At 44.8% G+C, this 19,967-nt stretch overlaps 5 protein-coding genes across 5 annotated transcripts; 4 read left to right on the top strand and 1 right to left on the bottom strand.

Annotated features, from left to right (window-relative positions):
* The first annotated feature begins 3,041 nt into the window (after window positions 1–3,041).
* LOC127759817 (RING-H2 finger protein ATL46-like) lies at window positions 3,042–4,278 on the top strand. Its single transcript, XM_052284040.1, has one exon. It carries the CDS (start codon window positions 3,318–3,320, stop codon window positions 4,029–4,031), a length of 714 nt encoding a protein of 237 aa, XP_052140000.1. The 5' UTR covers window positions 3,042–3,317; the 3' UTR covers window positions 4,032–4,278.
* A 4,790-nt stretch (window positions 4,279–9,068) lies between these two features.
* Window positions 9,069–10,883, bottom strand: LOC127755287 (formin-like protein 5). The gene has a single exon (XM_052280942.1). The coding sequence runs from the start codon at window positions 10,881–10,883 to the stop codon at window positions 9,069–9,071; it is 1,815 nt and encodes a 604-aa protein (XP_052136902.1).
* Window positions 10,884–13,578: 2,695 nt separating this feature from the next.
* LOC127760688 (RING-H2 finger protein ATL39-like) lies at window positions 13,579–14,346 on the top strand. Its single transcript, XM_052284986.1, has one exon. The coding sequence runs from the start codon at window positions 13,594–13,596 to the stop codon at window positions 14,293–14,295; it is 702 nt and encodes a 233-aa protein (XP_052140946.1). The 5' UTR covers window positions 13,579–13,593; the 3' UTR covers window positions 14,296–14,346.
* Window positions 14,347–16,462: 2,116 nt separating this feature from the next.
* LOC127760470 (RING-H2 finger protein ATL72-like) lies at window positions 16,463–17,551 on the top strand. The gene has a single exon (XM_052284737.1). It carries the CDS (start codon window positions 16,488–16,490, stop codon window positions 17,187–17,189), a length of 702 nt encoding a protein of 233 aa, XP_052140697.1. The 5' UTR covers window positions 16,463–16,487; the 3' UTR covers window positions 17,190–17,551.
* Window positions 17,552–18,865: 1,314 nt separating this feature from the next.
* Window positions 18,866–19,967, top strand: LOC127760182 (RING-H2 finger protein ATL39-like). Its single transcript, XM_052284402.1, has one exon. It carries the CDS (start codon window positions 19,183–19,185, stop codon window positions 19,681–19,683), a length of 501 nt encoding a protein of 166 aa, XP_052140362.1. The 5' UTR covers window positions 18,866–19,182; the 3' UTR covers window positions 19,684–19,967.

Here is a 19,967-nt window from a genome sequence, read left to right as displayed (position 1 = left end):
TCCACCCAAAACCCACCATCCAAACACACCATTAGAGTTTATACCTGTGGTATGTCCGACTTGAACCCCAAGTACAACCGAGAGTTTTGTGTTGTATAGTAATCAGTATCATGTCCATGTTAAATGCTTGTGTTGCATTTTTGATGATATTATTCCGCAAAGGTCTTTATATGTACAAAGTTTTATTTTTTTTCCTAAGTTTATTCATACACCGAAAGTATATATGCTTAAAATTTATACGTCGAAAGTTTATGCACCCGATTTAAATTTAGATTCGAATCAAAATATTCTTTTTATACAAGATATTTTCTATACAAGTTATGTGTACAATGTTTATATATTTTTATTTTCTCGTAAATATTGTCATTTTTAGTTCAAATTATCTATTATTTTTCTTTTGAAATTGGGGAGGGAAACTGCCCGCCCCGACCGCCTGCCCGCCCCCTAAGAAGAAAAACTTTTTTGCTAAAGACAGTATACAGATAAAAAAAAAAGTCACACCAGCTGCTACCCCTTACTTCTGTCATATCCTTCTTTATTTCCTTGCTCGGTCTATCACTATTTCTAATCATTCTTCTTGAAGTCTTTTAAAATTGGATTTTATAGTTTTTTGAGTTTATTATCTCGTTGGGTTTCGTTTTTATAACTTCTAGAAGTCCCGTCAAATGCTGCCATTATACTCCTCTATGGCCCGTCCACTGTCTTTTCTCTTTAGTGTCAGTAGGATTTTACAAATCGAACATAATTATCATTCGGTTTTATTTTTTACTTTCTATAAGTCCCGCCAAACCGTCAGCGGCATTGTTATTGTACTCCTTTATGGCTCGCCTGCTGCCTCCCTTCTTTATTGTCATTGAGATTTAAAATCGAACATGATTATCATTGTTTTTTTACTTTTTAGAAGTTCTGATCCTTTAAAAATTAGACCTTATAATTTTTAGAGTTTATTGACTTGTTGGGTTTCATTTTTTATATTTTTTAAAGTCCTGCCAAACGATGCCACTATACTCCTCTACGGTCTATCAGCCGCCTATTATTTATTGCCATTGGGATTCTAAAAATCGAACATAACTTTTGTTAAAAATCCTTTTTTATTTTCTAGAAAAATATTATTAATTCCTTATTTTAGTTATTTTTAAATTATATTCCTACTTCGACTCTCCTTTTATTTTCTAATTTCGGATTTTATTCTATTTTTATTTCGAATTTCAGTTAATCTCGTATTGGGTTCTTATATGGACACTTCTTTCAATATTACTTATTTTTAATTCCAAATTTCAGCTAATTTTAGATTGTATTTCTACTTGGACTCTTCTTTTGATTAATGTGGGAATTTCTAGCCCCCATAACGAACGTGGTGCCTTCTTTCAAGGCTATTTTAATAATATAATAGATAGTATATAAGACTTTTTTCATATATAAGTTGGCATTGTGTGGTTCTTATGCGTGAGGATTCTCTACCATAATCTCACTATCATTATAGTCACTAGTGTGGGTCTCACCTTTCTATTGCCACACCTGTCAGTGTTTATAATAATAATGTTATAATGGTAGGGGATATGAACCCGTTTCTTGTGTTGGACGGGGATTATAGGGGAGATTACTTACAACTAACTCCATGAAACGTCGATCTTCCGTACGTATAGGCATTGATATGCACCTTCTAGCAGAGGTCCTTAAGTAAATTAAATCCTGCAGAAGCCAACAAAGAAATCACCGAACGCGAAGCAGTTGAAATTAACCTAGAAAAAACACGGAGGGAATTAAAGGATAGAAAACCAACCAATCCCCACCGGGGATGGCTGATCGGCGGTCAGTCGCGCGCGGCGCGCGGTCAGTTCTGGCCTTCTAGTCTCTCTCATCTACAGTACACACACACACACACACATATATATATATATATATATATATATATATATATATATATATATATATATATATATATGTATGTATGTATGTATGTATGTATGTATATATATGTATGTATGTATGTATGTATATATATGTATATTGTATATTTATATTTTTTGTGTATATGTATAAAAAGTATATACATAAATACAAAGTTTGTATACGTTATATATAAAGTTTATATATGTATGTATATAAAATATACCAACTTTATATACGTATATACACAAAGTTTGTATACACGTATGTAAAGTTTGTTTACGTGTATACAAACTTTATATACGTACATATACCAACTTTCTCTCCGTATCTTTCTTTATACGTGTATACAAACTTTGCCTACATATATACAAACTTTATACACATACATATGAAAAAACCGAAAAAACTAGATGAAAAAAAGGGTGCGAAAAAAATGCGGAAAAAAACAGAACAAACAACAAAAAAAAAAGGAACGTGCGGGAAAAAAGGGAACCGAAAAAGAAAAGAAACCGTTCGAAAAAAAACACGGAAAAAAACAGAACAAACAAAAAAAAGGAATGTGCGGAAAAAAAGGAAACAAAAAAAAAAGAAAACCACGCCACCACCCGCGCCCCTCTCCACGCGCGACACATGTCCAGTCGCGCGGAAGAGGAGGCGCGCGACTGATCGCGTATTAGCGTTCTCGATCCCGACTCGTTCAGTCTGGGTGAAACACTGAAACCTCCAAACGCCAGTCACCGGCGGCACTCCGAAAAGGCAAGTCCCAACCCGTTCCAGCCCAGCCCAGCCTCCGCAGAAGAGCCCAATAGATTCACCCTCATGGGTCGCCCCGCCGGCCCACTTTGCACGCGAGTATTGCCTGCGCAGCCCAACACTCGGACCGTACAGCCCACAGAAACCTTATTGTCGGCCAAGGCCCAAAGGCATCTCAAAACACTCGAATTCCGGTCCGCGGTTGCACACCACAAGACAGTCGGCAGAAGAGTTTTTTGACTCCTCAATCCATTGAACCTTCCTGTCCCCTTCCTTGATGCAGGTTGGTAATTACACCGAACAGCGACGTCTCATCCAAGTACGCTTAAATATCTCGTTCATTTCAACATTAACTGCTCCTGTTCGTCGAATGCAAAATCGGCAGACAGAGACCGGACGACCATTCTCGAGGCTAAAAACGTCTAACGTTGAACAAAGCAAAGCAAGTAATTGCCATGTACAGATGTACTCGTTGGTGATGACAGTGACGGAATCCCCATGTTGACCTGCTCGTCTACTAACCCAAGGTTAGCTTATCCGGTGTTGATTAAACCGGCGGCGAGGTAGTAGTAGTAGTAGTAGTAGGGCTTTGCTCTGGTCTTGCAAGTTAGGTTAGTGAATAGTAGCAGCAGAAAGAGTGGAAGATTTAGAGGATAAGGGATAGTTTGGTCATGTCGGATACAGCCTTGTCGGGCGCGCCGCCGGCGGCGAGGTCGGAGGATTCGTGGAGTCAGCAGCAGAGCTACAACTTCAGCGGGCGCGTGCTGCTCACGGCCGTCGTGATCCTGTTCGTGATCGCCGTCGTCTTCGCCGTCACCCGCGTCTTGCTGTACTACCTCGTGGTGCGGCCCGGCGGTGGCGGCGGAGGCCGTCGTCGTGGCGGCCTGGCAGGGGGGATCTTGCGGTCGTTGAACTCGCTCGGCGTGAGCGGCCGCCGCGGGCTGGACGCGTCCGCGCTCGCCGCGCTGCCGGTCACCGCGTACCGGAAGAACGGCGGCGGGGGCGGTGGTGGGGAGGGCTCCAACCGCGGCGGGCCTGGCGCCACCGCCGCCGACTGCGCCGTGTGTCTGTCGGAGCTCGCCGACGGCGAGAAGGTGCGGGAGCTGCCCAACTGCCGGCACGTCTTCCACGTGGAGTGCGTCGACGCGTGGCTGCGCTCCAGGACCACGTGCCCGCTCTGCCGGGCCGAGGCGGAAGTACCCAAGGCGAGGGCTTCGGCGGCGGCGACGGCGACGGCGCAGTCGTCGTCGTCGCTCGGTGACGGAGGAATTACCGTGGTCGTGACCATACACGGCGGCTCTGACGAAGCCGGTGGCAGGTCAACGGCATTGACTGGTCAACCGGGATCCTCCAACTCTCCTAGCTGCGAGGCTGCAAGGAATTGAGGATCGACGATGACGACGAACTTCAGAGTTGTGATGTGATTCTTTATTTTGCTATAGGAGCTCTATCAAGTGTAGATTGTGAAACGCATTTGTGATGTGATTCTTTATTTCTTTCCCATATATAGCTAAGAAACAACTGCATAATACATTCCCAGCAAAAGAAAAAAGGGCAAAAGTAAAGTGCTTCTGTGGTAATTGTTACGAGTTTTGTTCCATCGAATATAGTCAAGACGATTGCATAGCTTTGACATTTGTGCAATACCCAATTATCTAACACCTCATCTCCTCCCTCCTCACTCCTACCCTGCCGCCATGACTCAATTGAGAGTCCACTTGATGCCGCCGCTTCTCTGTCGTCGTCTAGCCTTATTGGCCGGTCAGAATGCGCCAATGGTGCCAGCAAGGCCCCACAACCGGCCTCATCCCCTTTCCTAGCTTTCCTTGTAGATGGCCAAATGGGCCGCCCGGCCCGGCCCGAGCACGACAAGGCACGGCCCGATCGATACATCGGGCAGTGTTGTGCCCGCCCATGGGCTGCACCAACAGCTCAGGCACGGTTCAGTAAGAAGGGTCATGCTGGGCTGGGCCGAAGGCACAACAGGCCGGCCTATCGTTCTCCTTGGAATAAGTCTATTTTTCCTCCCTCATCTCTTGGGTTGTGTCTTATATGGGTATAAATAAGTCTATTTTGAATCCCTCATATCTTTAGGCCATGCCTTATATGGCTGGAATAAGTCTATTTTTCCTTCCTAATCTATTTGGCATCCCTGATCGTTTGACCTGGTCGTGCTAAGGAAGAGGCCCAGGCATGGCCCAGCATTCGGGCCATGCCGTGGGCTAGGCCGTCGGGCCCCGACCCTTTTGGCCATCAATAGCTCTCATCCTTCTCAAGCTGATGGCGGCGAGGTGGCCTTACCCAGCCATTGTTCACGTCTCTAGCAGCCCCCATGGCTAGATTCGCCAACACCAACCATATCCTCATCTTAGGCACAAGCTTTAGTTTGCCCTTGCCGCCAACACCGACCCACTACCTTCCTCCATCCCCACGGCTTCATCATCGGCACCGGCTCCTCGCCTCCTGCCCATGTCGATCGCCCAACGCTTGGCTGCCTTTTCCCATGGTCATCACTCTTAAGCCAAACGATGTTCTCCCTCTTTCCCCTCCCCATTTCCTCTCTCACCCCAACTCAATACCCTAAAGCGCAACTCGCAGGGACATCGCCGGATGGAAGAGAAGTGTTGGGGTCGCTGGAACATGAATCATGAAGCAAATCCTAAGGTTAGAAATTTTCAAAGTTTTGGTCTCAATTTTCTACCAACAACCATTTAGCAATTCTGACTATAGAAGGGCTTTAGGGATTGATTTCCATATAAGTTATATCTCTTCACTTTTATTGGTCAAATTTGTCTTCTCATCATTATTTGTTAGATACTTTCATGTTTGGCTTTTTATCAAAAACAATGTGATTAGTAGTTGTAGCTTCTGTTGAAATAAAGGCTAGATTTTATATAGAGTAAATTTCACTTTAGGCCATCATTTTATTACCGATGTTTCATTTTGGACCACTCTTTTATCTATTATCTTAAAAATACATTTGTCAGATGTAAACAATGCATTTGTAAAGTAAAAACAATATAAGTTGCATGTGACTACAACATAATTTCTATGTGACTTTCACATAATTTTGAACTATTAGATTTGCTTTGAGATACATGAAAGAAGGGAAGGAAAAAATCACCGCGTGCAAATGGGTGAGGAGATTTGATCATGCAACCTCCACTTCACAAGAGTAGCTTGTTACTATGGTATTTTTGAAAGTTTCGTATAAGTTATACTGTAGTTACATGCAAGTTACGTACTACAATATAATTGCATTATGGTTGCACTACACTTATATCTGACAATTTTTTTAGAGAAAATTTATCGATAGATATTATAAATAGTCTCAGATGCTCCCACCTCTCCTTGACCAGTTACCACCTATCACAGCCTACATTGATGATTAGCCACCACGCAAACCTACACCACCATAGCTACCGGCTTGAGCTAAACTTTTGCTTCCATGCTGTTTCTCTCTTTCTCCCTCTCTTTTCTTATTACATCATCAGATTGTCAGATACCAAACGAATGAAACTATCCTGAGAAAAAGTAAGATTAATCAACCATATCAGTTCATATCTAAGAACAAACATATTTGAGAATGGACAATAGTAAAATTAGGGATGTACTTCAGAAGCTATCGGAAGGAAGGTAGGACCTTCCTCTTCCACCAATACAACTGAGACCTCCACGCGGTTCTACCGTCGCCACCAAAAAGGAGTGCACATGTATGAGTGCACAAATCGGGACGAATTGGACTGGTTTTGTCTGGTGTCTTGTTCTACTCGAGCTCAACTTGACCCATTGGCATTCTTACACCTTTAACTAAAACCCAATGAACCGGCTTGACCCACTTACAGTGGTTTGGTTTGGATTGGGTTGACAGGTTAATTGGTTTAATTTGCAAAAACCATGAACAACCATACATACATGGGCAAAGTCTTTCTGCATAGGCTAACGGAATACCATGAAGAAAGAGGACCAGGGTGGCATTTCTTTGATAAAGTAGGTGAAACCCCGCATGTTGTTGCGTTTCTTTGAAAAACTAGGTGAAACTCCACGTGTTGCTGTGGGAGTTTAGTATGATAACAGTAAGTAAAAATAATATGTAAAATATCTAAACAACATAACATTACGTAAGTTAATGTGGTCTATGATAATTTAAATTTAAATAGTATATAGAATGATGATTCAAATGTAAAAGTAAGGTGATATGACTTTATGAAAGAAGAAAAGTATTGAGATAGTTTGGACCGTAGATTAATCATCTAAAGGATAAAAACAGTTAAGGTGATATGGCTTAATTAATGAGAGAAGAAAAGGTGAGAGATAATTTAGACCATAGATTAATCATTTAAGCACTAAAAACAATTGATGTGATATGACTTAATGAGAGAAGAGAGAAATAACATTGACGAAGTGAGGATGAACTATATAGGTACATAGCATATTATAAAAAAATATTAAAGATATAAATTGAAATATTATGTGAATTATGTGGGATGATGATTTAGCATGCTTTCATTTTAAAAGCTCTAAAATTTAATAATTATAAAATAATAGATAATATAGCTTGTTTGCATTATGTTCAAATTTGATGATTGTTAGTGGATGATGATGTGACATCTTTGCATGTTAAGATTTAGGAGTTAGTGGGTTATAACTTTATAGTAAGAGATGATTCGATTGTATGATAGTATTTATTTTTGTAGAACTTGTACTTGTTGATGATAGAACATAGATTCTAAAACTTATCGATGGCAAAACCTAGATTTCCTCTGAATTTTTATTTTATTCTGATTTTCATTTACTCGTATATAGTATTTGGCTCGAATTTTTCAGTTTTTTTTTCTATTTTTAATACGGAATTAGATATTTTTAAATCGATTTTTCAACAGGGATTTACTACATATGTTTCAAAAGGCGTATTTTATTTTGTTAAGACAATAATTTAATCAACAGTTGCTCTATTAGAATATTATTTGTGTAATAAAGAAAATATTAGAATATCATAAGCAATTAGTTTTTTTATATTAATAAATTAATTTTGTGTGATAAAATTATATCGTAAAGTAATCATTGGTTAAATTCTTGACCTAACGAAACAAAACACACCTATATTTTAAGATGAAAGTAATAATATTCTTTGTCTAATCTAAACCATCATATATAATTGTCCCCCATGCTAATATAAGTGATATATATTTTTTATCTGGTTTATTTGCTAAATCTAAGCTTTTTAGGGCAAACGTGAACACATAATTTTATATTTCCTTTAGTAAGATAACAACTTGACAAATTCTCGTAGAGAGAGTGTACAAGGTTTTCATCCTTGTTAACCTTAAGGGTAAACGGCTCAAGGACATTATCTGATGAACTTCAACCACTTGCATGGATAAGACTAATTATGGAGTCTCTTGAAACTTTTCATTATTGCAGTTTCCTCTGTAAAATCTTTCATTTTTTCTTAAAAATAAAGTATGATAATAAATGCATGCGCTTTGTCAGTTACTTGTGCCAAAGCATTCCAAAAATAGCAAAGATCCAACACTCCACAATTAAAGGTATCATATAAAAGGTATTTAAGTATTGCTATAGATACTTAGGTAGGAAGGGTAAAAGGATAATTTTCTTAAGAGATGAAAAATGACATAATTGTCGTAATATTAGTTGGAGGTACATTGATACCGCATCGGTAGTTCATGGCCATCGGATGCTCTAATTCTCCATTACATTATTTGCGTACTTTTTGTGTGATTTACATATTGTTTCTAAGAACATGGTCGATTAAAATATCAACAAATTATTGTGTGGTTTCACAAACTTTGTGGTTGGTTAAAATATCCAATCTGAGATATTCACGAACTTTGTGTCGTATTTTGAATAAGACGAATAGTCAAATGTTAGTCAAAAAATCAACGACGTTATACATTAAAATACGGAGGAAGTAGTTTACTATGAGCAGTTTTCAATGAAGAGCATCATCATGTGGACCCCACCTTTCTAACCCCTCCCAGTAAAAGGAGTTCTAGAGGCGAGACAAGTTTAGTTCACACGTGCCCTATACAAGGTATATTTACGTGCATGTAACATGCATGCGTAGTGGTACGTGCGTGCGTGCTCATTCTTATTGTAAAAAAAAGAGAGAAAAAAAGTAGGTTATCAGGCACACATTTTACGAGCCTAAAATTCATCAACATCAATAAAACCACATATATTATTCGCATTGCCTCAACAAACAAATATTATTTTGCCACGAGTCTAAAATTCATCAACATCAATAAAACCACATATATTATTCTCATTGCCTCGACAAACAAATATTATTTTGCCTCCAAGAGGCCTAACTAAATAAGCTCAATTATCGAGACACATCAGCATTTTCCAAAATGCTATCTAAGAAGAGACAGACAGACAGACAGTCGGTTCCTAGTTCCTCAGAACCATGCACCAGCATCACCAGTAATGTTGTTTCCCCAACCGGACGAAGACGCATGCTCGACTTCCGGCAAAGCAGCTTCAGGAACACCACCAAAATCACCAGTAGGAGGAACGCCCATGTTATCAACCCCGGAGCCGAAGTAGATCTGTCCATCATAGAGAGGAGAGGCAACCAACTGTTGGTAGCCGAACGGGTTGTCGTCGTTGCCTATAGCTGCAAAGCCTGCGTCGCCGGCGCCAGCGGCCACCGGCTGTGCCTGTGAGAGCCCCACGTTCTCAAACATGTAGTCATAGTTTTCATACTCTTGGGGTTGCTGCTGCACGGCCAGATCTTGGTTATACACTTGTGCTGCAGGTGGCAGGTGAGCTTCCAAAGGCATCTGCAATGGAGGTGGAGGAAGAGCATGCACAGATTTCTGATCAGCCATTATAAGTGATTCTTGGAACAATGGAGCCTCGAGTGGGAAGTGATCAGCTCCCACTGGCATCAGCAATGGCGTTGGTGGAGGAGCATGGACCGGTGCTTGATCAGGCATGAGAAATGGTTCTTGGATCCATGGAGCCTCCAGTGGCATGTGAGCTTCCACTGGCATCTGCAATGGCGTCGGCGGAGGAGCAAGCACTGGTGCCTGATCAGAAAACAGAAATGGTTCTTGCATGAACGGAGCCTGCACTTGCAGTGGCAGGTGAGTTTCAGCCACAGGCATCTGCAATGGCGATGGCAGAGGAGCAAGCGTCGGTGCATGATCAGAGAATAGAAATGGCTCCTGCAGCAATGGAGCCTGCAGTGGCAAGTGAGTTTCTGCCACAGGCATCTGCAATGGCGCCGGCAGAGGAGCAAGTACTGGTGCTTGATCAGCAAACAGAAATGGCTCCTGCAGCAATGGAGCTTCCTCCCGTATCAGAGGTAGTGGTGCTAGCTGTGTGCTGACCTGTGCCGGAGGCGGAGCTTGCTGTGATTCAAGAAAGGATGGCTCCATCCCGGCAAACCGTGGTGGTCGCAGCGGAAGCAGACCAGCCCATGGCGACCCCTCCACCGGAGGTGGAGGCAGCTCAGGGATCCAGAGAGACCCTCCTGCTGCTGGCGGTGGAGGTGGAGGTGGCTGATCAGCGACAAATGGCGGCGGCGCCACAGGAAGCAACTGGTTATAAGGACCGGACAGATTCGGCCATTGCGGCAGCTGCAGCTGTTGCTCCGGCTGCGGCGGTGGTGGCGGCGGCGGCGGTGGAGGTGGCACGCTAGAGCCCTGGATTGGCCGCTTGCCACCGCGACGACGTAGCGGGGGTAGCCGCACGTTGAGTTCCTTCTTGATCTCAAGCATCTCAGCTAACAGTTCATTCATCTCGTCGGAGCTGAGCTTGTCGGGCTTGGAGAAGAAGAGCTTCTTCTTCTTCGTGTCACCCTCCTCTTCGTTCTCCTCCTTCTTCTGGGCCATCTTGAACCGAGCTTTGGATGCTTTCGTCGTCTCATCCTTCTCGGCAGCTTCACCCTTCAGCCAAGCCAGCTCCCTCTCCAGCGGCGCGATCCTCTCCATCAGCTGCTCGTCGGCGACCGGCCGCGCCTCAGCCGCCGCCTCCTCCACGTCGCTTGAGAGGGCGGCGTCGACGACGGCCTGCACCGTCGGCGTCCCGACCGCGTGGAACTTGCTGCGGTTCTGGTCCTCGATGACCACGGCGACGCTCGCGCCGGTGAGGATGGAGAGGTCGCTGGCGCACTTGAACAGCCCGTTCCGCCGCTTGAAGAAGGTGATGTCGCGCTCCCTCTCGTCGTCGACGTACGCCGCGCCGGTCCTCCTCGCCCTCCTCGGCATGATCGGCGATGAGGGGATCGATGGAGATTTATACCAAAAAGAGATTTTGTGAGAGAGGCGAACCCTAAAATGGAAATTTAATAAAAGATTAGTTTATAGTGATAGACATATAAGCTAGATCTAAAAAATATAAACATAGCTAGATCTGGAAAAAAATTATAGCTAGATCTACACTCTTGTTTCTGGATTTAATTGCTTTTAATGTTAAGTGGTTCCAAATAGCTAGTATATACATAATTATATAGATGCATCTACCATTTTTGTTAAAAAATAAACTATGGTCATATGGCTAAGCATACATATGATTCATGTTAAAGAAGAGCATCATTATCAAAATTAAGGAAGATGTGGCTACTTGGGTAAGCTGGAGCTGCGAAGCTCCGTGAGTTTCCTTCGTTAGGAGATAACTCCTGATTTTTTTTAATCATTTTACGGGCATGATACTTGATGGCGGATGGCCTGTGTATATATATATTTTTTACCGCAATCGTTCACTGCTCTATTAATACAAACATGGTAAAACTTTTGTCGCCTCTTTAAAAAAATATTAGTGAACATCTAAAATTAACTACGTCCATATAGCTCCACTGCTCTATCAATACAAACACGGTAAATCTTTTGTCGCCTTTTTAAAAAATGTGTTAATGAAGACCTGCATCTAAAATTAAATACGTTCATATAGCTATGCATAGATATGAATCATGTCGAAGAAAACATGCATCTCCTCTAATGGAGAACAGGATGTTACCTTAGCTAGGGAGATTACAGAGATCTCTGGTGGAGAAGGAAACCATTAAGCGAGAGCTACAAACATCTTGCCACCTTGTTGGAGACCAGTCATGGTGAGACAGGCATCCAAAAGGAGATGGAAGAAACTACTAAATGATTTCTTAAGAGGTATATGTGGCTATAGCAAGAATGAGCTCGATGAAGAACAAAGAGGGGGAGGCCGCCTTCTTATATAGGGAAATGAGGGGTGTCATAATAAGAAGATTTTATCCAATGTGTTTTTGATAAACATGCAAACTATAGAAATCCTACCAATTGTCACTGACAGGATGGTCCTCCTTTTACATGGGTATGGTGGGTCCATTTGTCAGTGAAAATTGGTTCTAACGAATAGTAGCATTATGTATAAGTTCAATAAGAAAACATTACAATGTTTCACCCTATGAGCACACTAAACCACTCAAAATTCATCACAGTGTGGATCAACCAAGTGTGCTAAGAAAACTCTATTTTCTATGAAGAAATCAACGTAAAATTGTAGCTCCCCGCTTAAACCCTAAGTTCACCTAGCAGCATTAGGTCGGGCCGGGTTTCCCGGGCAAAGACATAATACTATTTGAATGAAGTGGGTGCAACTAATTATTAAGAATAGTCCGTTATGTCTAAAGCCAACGGTTTCGTATAATGATTAGTTGAACTATAACTATGGTCCCACGTTAATATAATGTGGCGCTTCAACATCGTAAAGACATGGTACGTAGTAAAGTTATTCCATTTAAGTTGCCACAATACTAAAAGTTATTCTTTTTTTTTTCTAATAATAGTTCTCTTCCAAGCACTCTAAGGCTATTTTTGGCACCCCTTTTCTGAACCACTCTCCCTCGTTTTCCATTTGCACGCTTTTCAAACTGCTTAATGTTGCTTTTTTGCAAAAAGTTTCTATACGAAAATTGCTTAAAAAATCAAATTAATCTATTTTTTAAAAAAATTAGCTAATACTTAATTAATCACGCGCTAATGGACCGCTTCGTTTTCTGCACGAACTGTTTCGGTTAGGAACGTGGACTAGCAAACACAGCCTAAATCCTACCAGTGTCCCCATTCAATACACAAAATTTTCATAGAAGATTATTTTCCACAAGCAATACTTCCAGCGTGTTGTACAAAATAGGAGGCCACATTTCGTTCTGCCTGTGTGATTCCAACGTGTCATATGCATTTCAGACGAATTTTAGCCGGCACAAACTAGCTCATTTTTATCTTCCAGTAAGCCGTTTCAATCTTGCAACGCCAAGTCAACATTTTTGTAGCAGTTACTAGATAATTGCGTACAATAGAAGCGTCTGCATTGTACCGTAATTCCCCTCCGTTTTTAACCCCCTCTTTTTTGAGGATAACCGCGTACGTTTTCTTTTGCCTTTTTATAGGGTATATAATAATATAATCTTGTACGTATACAGTTTTAGATACAGAGCTTGGATGAGGACGAAAACGCCCGTTACCAATCAACAGCCAGACGCGGTAAAAAAAAAAGACGCGTAAAATCAATAGCAAGCAAATAAATTCACCTCATTCCATATCTCTATTTACTAACTATAGCAAACATTTATTCGCTTTCACACCAGTAATAAAGGTACCGAAAAACTGTCAACGGAACGGAAAATACTGTAACGGAGCTGACCGATATCATCATCATAGGAAAAGGTGAAACTGGGAAATGGGCTAACTGAAACCTGTGGGCCGGGCCCATGCGAACGCAGGCCGGACCGTACTGCTAGGCGGGCCGCCAACTTGGGCCAAACAAACAAGGGCCTAGCTGGTCCAAACCAAGCGACAACGTGGCAATCCAAGCGCCAGCTCAGCACACACGTCGTCTTCTCGTTTAAACAGAAAAGAAACGAAGGTCAACATTATATACGGTTCGTTACTAAGTTCACGGTCTCACAAGTCACAAAAGTCCCTTCCTTCCACCACCACCACCATGTCGTCGTCAAATGGCACGACGACATACTTGCCGGGAGGAGAGGCGGCCGGCGGCGGCGGCGGCGGCAACTCCGGATGCTGCAGCACCACGACGTTGTTCGGCGCGTTGGCCGCGTCGTTCGCCCTGAGCTTCTTCCTCATCACCATCTTCATCTGCCTTCGAGCACTCCGCGTTGCTCGTCGCCGGCGTGATCGTCCCCTGGTCATGGAGCAGGAGCAGCGGCGGCCGACGCCGCCTAGGTTCGGCCTAGACGCCGCCGCCATCGCGCGCCTCCCGTCGTTCCCGTACGTGCGAGCCCGTGACGACGGCGAGGTCTCGGACTCGGCGTCGTCGTCGTCGGTGGAGTGCGCGGTGTGCCTCAGCGCCGTCGACGAGGGGGAGACGGTGAGGCAGCTCCCGGCGTGCGGGCACGTGTTCCACCGGGAGTGCATCGACATGTGGCTCTCGTCCCGCGCCTCGTGCCCGGTGTGCCGCGGGAAGGCCGCGCCGGCCGACGAGCTCGCCGACGCCATAGTCGCGCGCATAGCGGTGACGCCCGACCTCGTCGGGCCACGCGTGTCTATGTCCGTCGTCGTGCCGGTTGAGATGCTGAAGGGTGAAATGGTGGGCGCGTCGTCAACGTCGCGTGCCGCGTCGGCGCCGCCAGAGCAGCTCGATGCGCGAGCGCCTGGCCCGGAAACGGACTTGGAGAGTAAATAGCAGTCGTTTTCCGGTGAGCCTTGTAAACTCTGCTTTGTTTTTGGATTTACAAAATTTGAGGAGCGTGAAATGTTGTATATATGTTTTGAAATTTACATTAGTCGCTTCTTGTTCATATTTACTTATTATTCTTCTCTAGTTTTTAGCATCGTTGCGGAAGTGCATGCAGCTGATCGATTGAATTATATCATCCACCAGATATTCAGATTGAGATTCGATCCAGTAGGACTCTAGCTAGGAGGTGATCGACACGGCAGCACGTATGTACATTTACACAAAAAAAAAAGAAAGAAAGAAAAAGCTTCCTAACGTGCGGTTAAAATGTTGCTTTAGTCCCTTTTAGGGACATTGTTTTTTGTAAAGATGTTTTCAGACATAGTTGACCATGCAAACATGAAATTAACCAGTTAACTTGAAACCACGACATGTACACGTTGTTTTATCCCCCTTTGAAATTTTCTCCAATAATTCCAGTAAATAAATGGTGTCTGTAATCTGTTGTATTGTTAGACCAAGTCATGCAACTTTCTTTATGGCACCACTCGCAAAATTTTATTGATCCACAGCTATCATATTCATGTCGCACCTCCCTGATCAGGCATTAGAAGCTGCAAAATGTGAATTGGCAAAATGAATTTGTTAACTCATCTGTGGGTATGATCATCCAAAGTATTTGAATCCATTTTACATAGTACAACATATAACTTTCAAAAGAAAAAAAAAGATATCGTTGTTTTGGTGGAGACAGATTTCGCTCAATATATAATAGGAAAATACAGGAAATGCTAAAGAAAATCTGACCGTAAGCAAAACAATATGTTTTTTAAAAAGGAATTTAGAATTCAGCTGTCGTTGTCATAATTCTCAACCCTTCAATCATTTCAAAATTAATCAAAGCAAGATCTTGAAGTAGTATTAAATCTATTCACTTACCCTTTTGATACATATGGTAGCGAAATGGTAGAGCCCATCGATCAGGCTGTGTAGGATTTTTTTTTTTTTGAAAATTCACCGGATCAGGCTATGTAATCTTCCTACCCTCTCCACTTCCCTCGCTTCATCGTATTTAAGGTCATCGAGTATTTTTTTTAAGATAATAGAATAAAACATCATGATATTTACTCAATTAGCTACAACCAATTATTATAACCTAACACTCAGAATGAGTGTAGTTCAAATAAATATAAAGACACCAATCATGAAGAGGAAACAAATCAAAAACTACCAACCTAAGATAAGTAGTACACAATTATTTAATTTTATTTGTGAATCTTCATCTGAAATTGGCAAACAGTACTCAAGATAAGGTCATTGAGTATACATATTGCATTCATAAAACCCATGGCACCCTCCACATCAACAAAGTTACTCTTTCAATTGCTAAATAGGTATCCCTCCACTCCTCAAATACCACACAAATAGTCGTGAATTTTTTTAAAAAAAATATCCATAAAAATCATTACAATGTGCACCTGTGGATTCGAACCTGATCCAGACACACTAGAGGATCAGCCGCTTGTGGATATGGTTCACAAGATATCGGCAGCCGTCATGGAAGGGGAAGCTCATGGCCTAGGCTGGCAGGCCGGCTAGTTTTCGTGCAATCCGTTCTTTCTTCTATCCCGGTGCACCCATCCATGACGATTGGATTGTCTTGTCTCCTGAGGTGATCGACAAGAGACGGCGTGCATTCCTTTGGACTGGTTCAGATCATACCGAGTCCATGGCAGCCATTGCCTTGTCGCCTGGCCCAAAGTTTTCCACCCCAAGGACTTCGGGGGTTTGGGCGGGCGTCACGGACCTCCAAGTTTATATGGGCTGGGTGCTGTGGATTCGATGGCTGTGGTTGCAACGGACGAGCGATCCTGCCTAGAGGCCGATTTGAAGGCAGTCCATCTCCACAAAGCAGCAGAAATAATATAGCAGTGGCACAATGAAAGCGAAGTGAAAGCACGATTCACACGTTCCTATTTACTCGTAGCCATCAGAGTAGTATCACTCACAAACAAGCTAATTCTGTCAAGGGTCAGCATGTACCACAACACTGTTCCCCTCCCCCCTCATTCCCGCCGCAGGTTGCTCCCTCCCATCACCACAAACATGCATAAAACCCCAGAAAAAGACACCCAACCTATTAATTTATCCCTTATCCCACACTCGATCGATCTCCCCCCGCCCGAACGTCTGCATGCATGCGCGCCATGGGCGCCAACGACGGCCACCTCGACGCCACCAGCAACAACAGGGGCGGCCTGCACGAGCAGACCACCACCGGCTGCCTCCCCGTCGACCAGTCCTGCTTCGCGCTCTCCCGGCTGTCGTACCGCCGCCGCAGCAGCAGCAACCCGCGCGCGTGCTGCTCCACCACCTCCTACCTCGAGGTCCTCGCCATCTCCTTGGCCTCGCTGCTCGTCATCGTGCTCGTGCTCTGCGCCATACGGTGCTACCGCATGCGGCGCGCGGTGAACCGGGTCACGGTGGCAGCCGCGTCGGCGGCGGCGGCGGCGGCGGCCGGGAACGTCACCAACAAGAAGCGGCCGGCGCCGGGCCTCGGCGAGGACGCCATCGCCGCGCTGCCCAAGTTCGAGTACCGCGGCACGGGCGACGAGTGCGACCGGTGGGAGTGCTCGATATGCCTCTGCGCGGTGGCCGACGGCGAGGTGGCCAGGCAGCTGCCCAGGTGCATGCACCTCTTCCACCGGGGCTGCGTCGACATGTGGCTCGTCGCGCACACCACCTGCCCCGTGTGCCGGGCGGAGGTGGTGGTCAACAAACCGCCGGACGAGGACGACGGCAGGTGCGCGGAGACGCCGGAGGATGAGGACGCGCCGCCGGCGTCGGCGCTGGAGCCGGCGAGATTGGAGAATGGCGAGAGGGACTTGGAGGCGCAATAGCAGCGTGACAGAGTACATGACCGCGCGTTTGCGTTTTCATTCTCAATCTTTTCCTTTTCCTTTGGGTAGACATGTGTAGTTTTTGCGCCCCATTACGGAGGTGATCATTTTTTTAACACCGTTTGATTTTACGCAAGCGGTCATTAGAAAATAAGAAAATGATAGATTGATTCTCATTAGAATTTGCATGTAAAAAAGAAGAAGAAACATAGTGTATAATTTGAAGTCTTGAACGAATCAATGATGAAATGTAATTGCTCCGTTCGGCATCAGCTGCTGTGGATGCATTTAGCTACGCAGCACAACCGGTTTGAAAAAATGTGTGTTGGCTTTCCTGTACCAATTGGCAGCCATCGCTTCTGATTTCTGAACATTCCCATTGTTTGTATGTCAGGGACTTGATGAAAGTAGGCTGTAGGCCCCGTTATTTTCTGATGTTCGGGCTAATAGCATTCCTTTGAATTATTGTGGGTACATTTTTCAAACCACTAAATGTTTTAGATAATGTAAAACATTTTCATTATTTAAAAATATACAAGTTTTTTAAAAATATATAATAAATGTATTTTTCAAATAAATATAATTATATTAAAAACTTGATTAATTTTGCTCTTAATAATCCACCTTGTTTCGTGTGCGGTTAGTAAGCTCAACTTATCATCTAAAATGAAATGGGGCCTTAAGCTTACGTGCTTACGGCCCAAAGCCGAGAAAAGCCTGGCCCTCAGATCGATTGTAGCCCAAAATGAAGTGGTTTAGCCCCTACTTTTTCGAAGACTAATTTGGCACCGATCGATTCGAATGTTGTACATGTATAGATCTTCAAAATTCAAATGGTACAGGAAATTTCAAGCATACAAGTAATACCTATACTAATATTAAACTTTCCTCTTATTTTTGTTAATAAAGATATTCCAGCTACGGTTATATGCCAAAAATGACTTTTCTTTTGCGGAATTAATTGCGGGGAATAAGATGTATTACTAACTTCACTGTATATGAACCCCAGTTTGTTGCTCCAAGCTTACCAGTTCCCAGTAGTCCGAAATCAAAATAAACCAAACCAGCTGGAAAAAGATTCCTGTCATGTGTCCAATTAAGGCTTTGTTCATCGTGATGATTGAGGAGACACCCTCTTTATCTTATCAGCTAGTGATATGTAATAGTACTAACCTTGGCTTATGGGGCCCAGTTCTCTAATGGAGTAGGCGAGTAGCAGTAATGGACCATTTAGCCGAATGCCAACGCCGAACTACAACACGTATCGTTGTGCTTTGGGCTAATCAGGGTTCCTGAACCTGATTTTTCTTTTTCATTTCCCCCTCACCCTGGCAAAGGCCCACGCAGCGCTAACCAATGTACTAGTACGCTGGCACGACCCATACTGAAGTAGTACTACCACTAGGATTGTACACACTGTCATGTCCTGTGCACTCTTCATGCGACCATTACTCGCCCGTTGTCCGATAGCGCGGCGCCACCGTACTCCCCCCTCAATCCAACCGTCGTCGCGCCGCACACCGGCCACCCACCCTCCTCGCGCCGTCGCACGCTGGCGCGCGCGCGCCCACCATGTAGCATTGCGCGTGACGGCAGCAATGGCTTGACTTCCCAACCTCGCGAACGGCCCAACACTTGCACGTCAACGTTGCCATGCCTTGCCGTTGCTTAACGCCAGAACTCAAGTAGTAGTAGTAGTAGTATTTTATTGGACCTATTTTAGTCGGCGTGGCCGCGTGGTTGCCTCGAAGATAGAGTCCGAAACCGCTGCGGCGGCGCCGCCCGATCTGCGAGCCAAGTAGCAAAAAAAACAGCAGCGCGCGCCCGCCCAATTCGTGTGCGGCGACCGTTGATATTTCTCGTCTCTCATCTCACCACCGGTAGGCGCGCTCCAAGAATCTCCCAGTAGCGCACTGCCTCGGTTTCTCGGTTCTCTCTCCCCCCCAGCTGCAGACACCACGGTGGCGTGCCGGGGCGAGACGTGTTTGTCGTGATGGCGACGGTGGGCGCCGTGGACGGCGTTGAAGTTGTGAGCGCACTGATCGGCCAGTGCTACGACGGGCTGGCGCTGGAGCTCGTGGTGTTCTCCCTCGCCGTCGTCGTCCTGCGGTACGCCGCGGTGCTCTACGCAAACCACCTGGTCGACAGCCTGAGCGATCTCCAGGCGGCGGTCGGCGCCGGGATCGGCGGCTCGTCGTCGGGAGGCGGCCTCGACTCCGCCGCCATTGCGCGGCTGCCCTGCTTCGTGCTCCCTCCCCGCCGCGGAGGTAGTGCGGCGGCGGCGGCGGCGGAGTGCGCGGTGTGCCTGGGCGCCGTGGAGGAAGGGGAGACGGTGCGCGCGCTCCCCTGCTGCCCGCACGCCTTCCACGCCCGCTGCGTCGACGCCTGGCTGCGCCTGCGGCCGACGTGCCCCCTGTGCCGCGCCGACGTGCCGGTGCCGGCGAGGCCGACAGCTGCACGACGCAGGCACGTGCCTCGTGGCACAGTGGAGTGACGTTTGCTCGCAAATTGATCCCACGCGAATTCACGCGAGAGCGGGTGAGAAATCTCACCTCGACGATCTCTATTGTTCATTCTAATTCTAGTTCGATTTTTCTTTCTCTTTCTCATTCGTAGTACGTACAGAAAGCGTTTTGTCGCTGGTGTAATTTTATCGGTCAACAGAAAGAGAGTCGCAACTCATTCAGCCATTGTTTGTTAATTTCATTTCATTTATCTTGGACTGTTGGGCCTGTTCCGTTAAAAAAATAGAACTAGTTGTATTTTACACTCAAGGCC

The sequence above is a fragment of the Oryza glaberrima genome, chromosome 1, assembly GCF_000147395.1.
Source record: "Oryza glaberrima chromosome 1, OglaRS2, whole genome shotgun sequence".
Classification (NCBI taxonomy): domain Eukaryota; kingdom Viridiplantae; phylum Streptophyta; class Magnoliopsida; order Poales; family Poaceae; genus Oryza; species Oryza glaberrima.
This window is presented reverse-complemented; position numbering and strand designations above follow the sequence as displayed.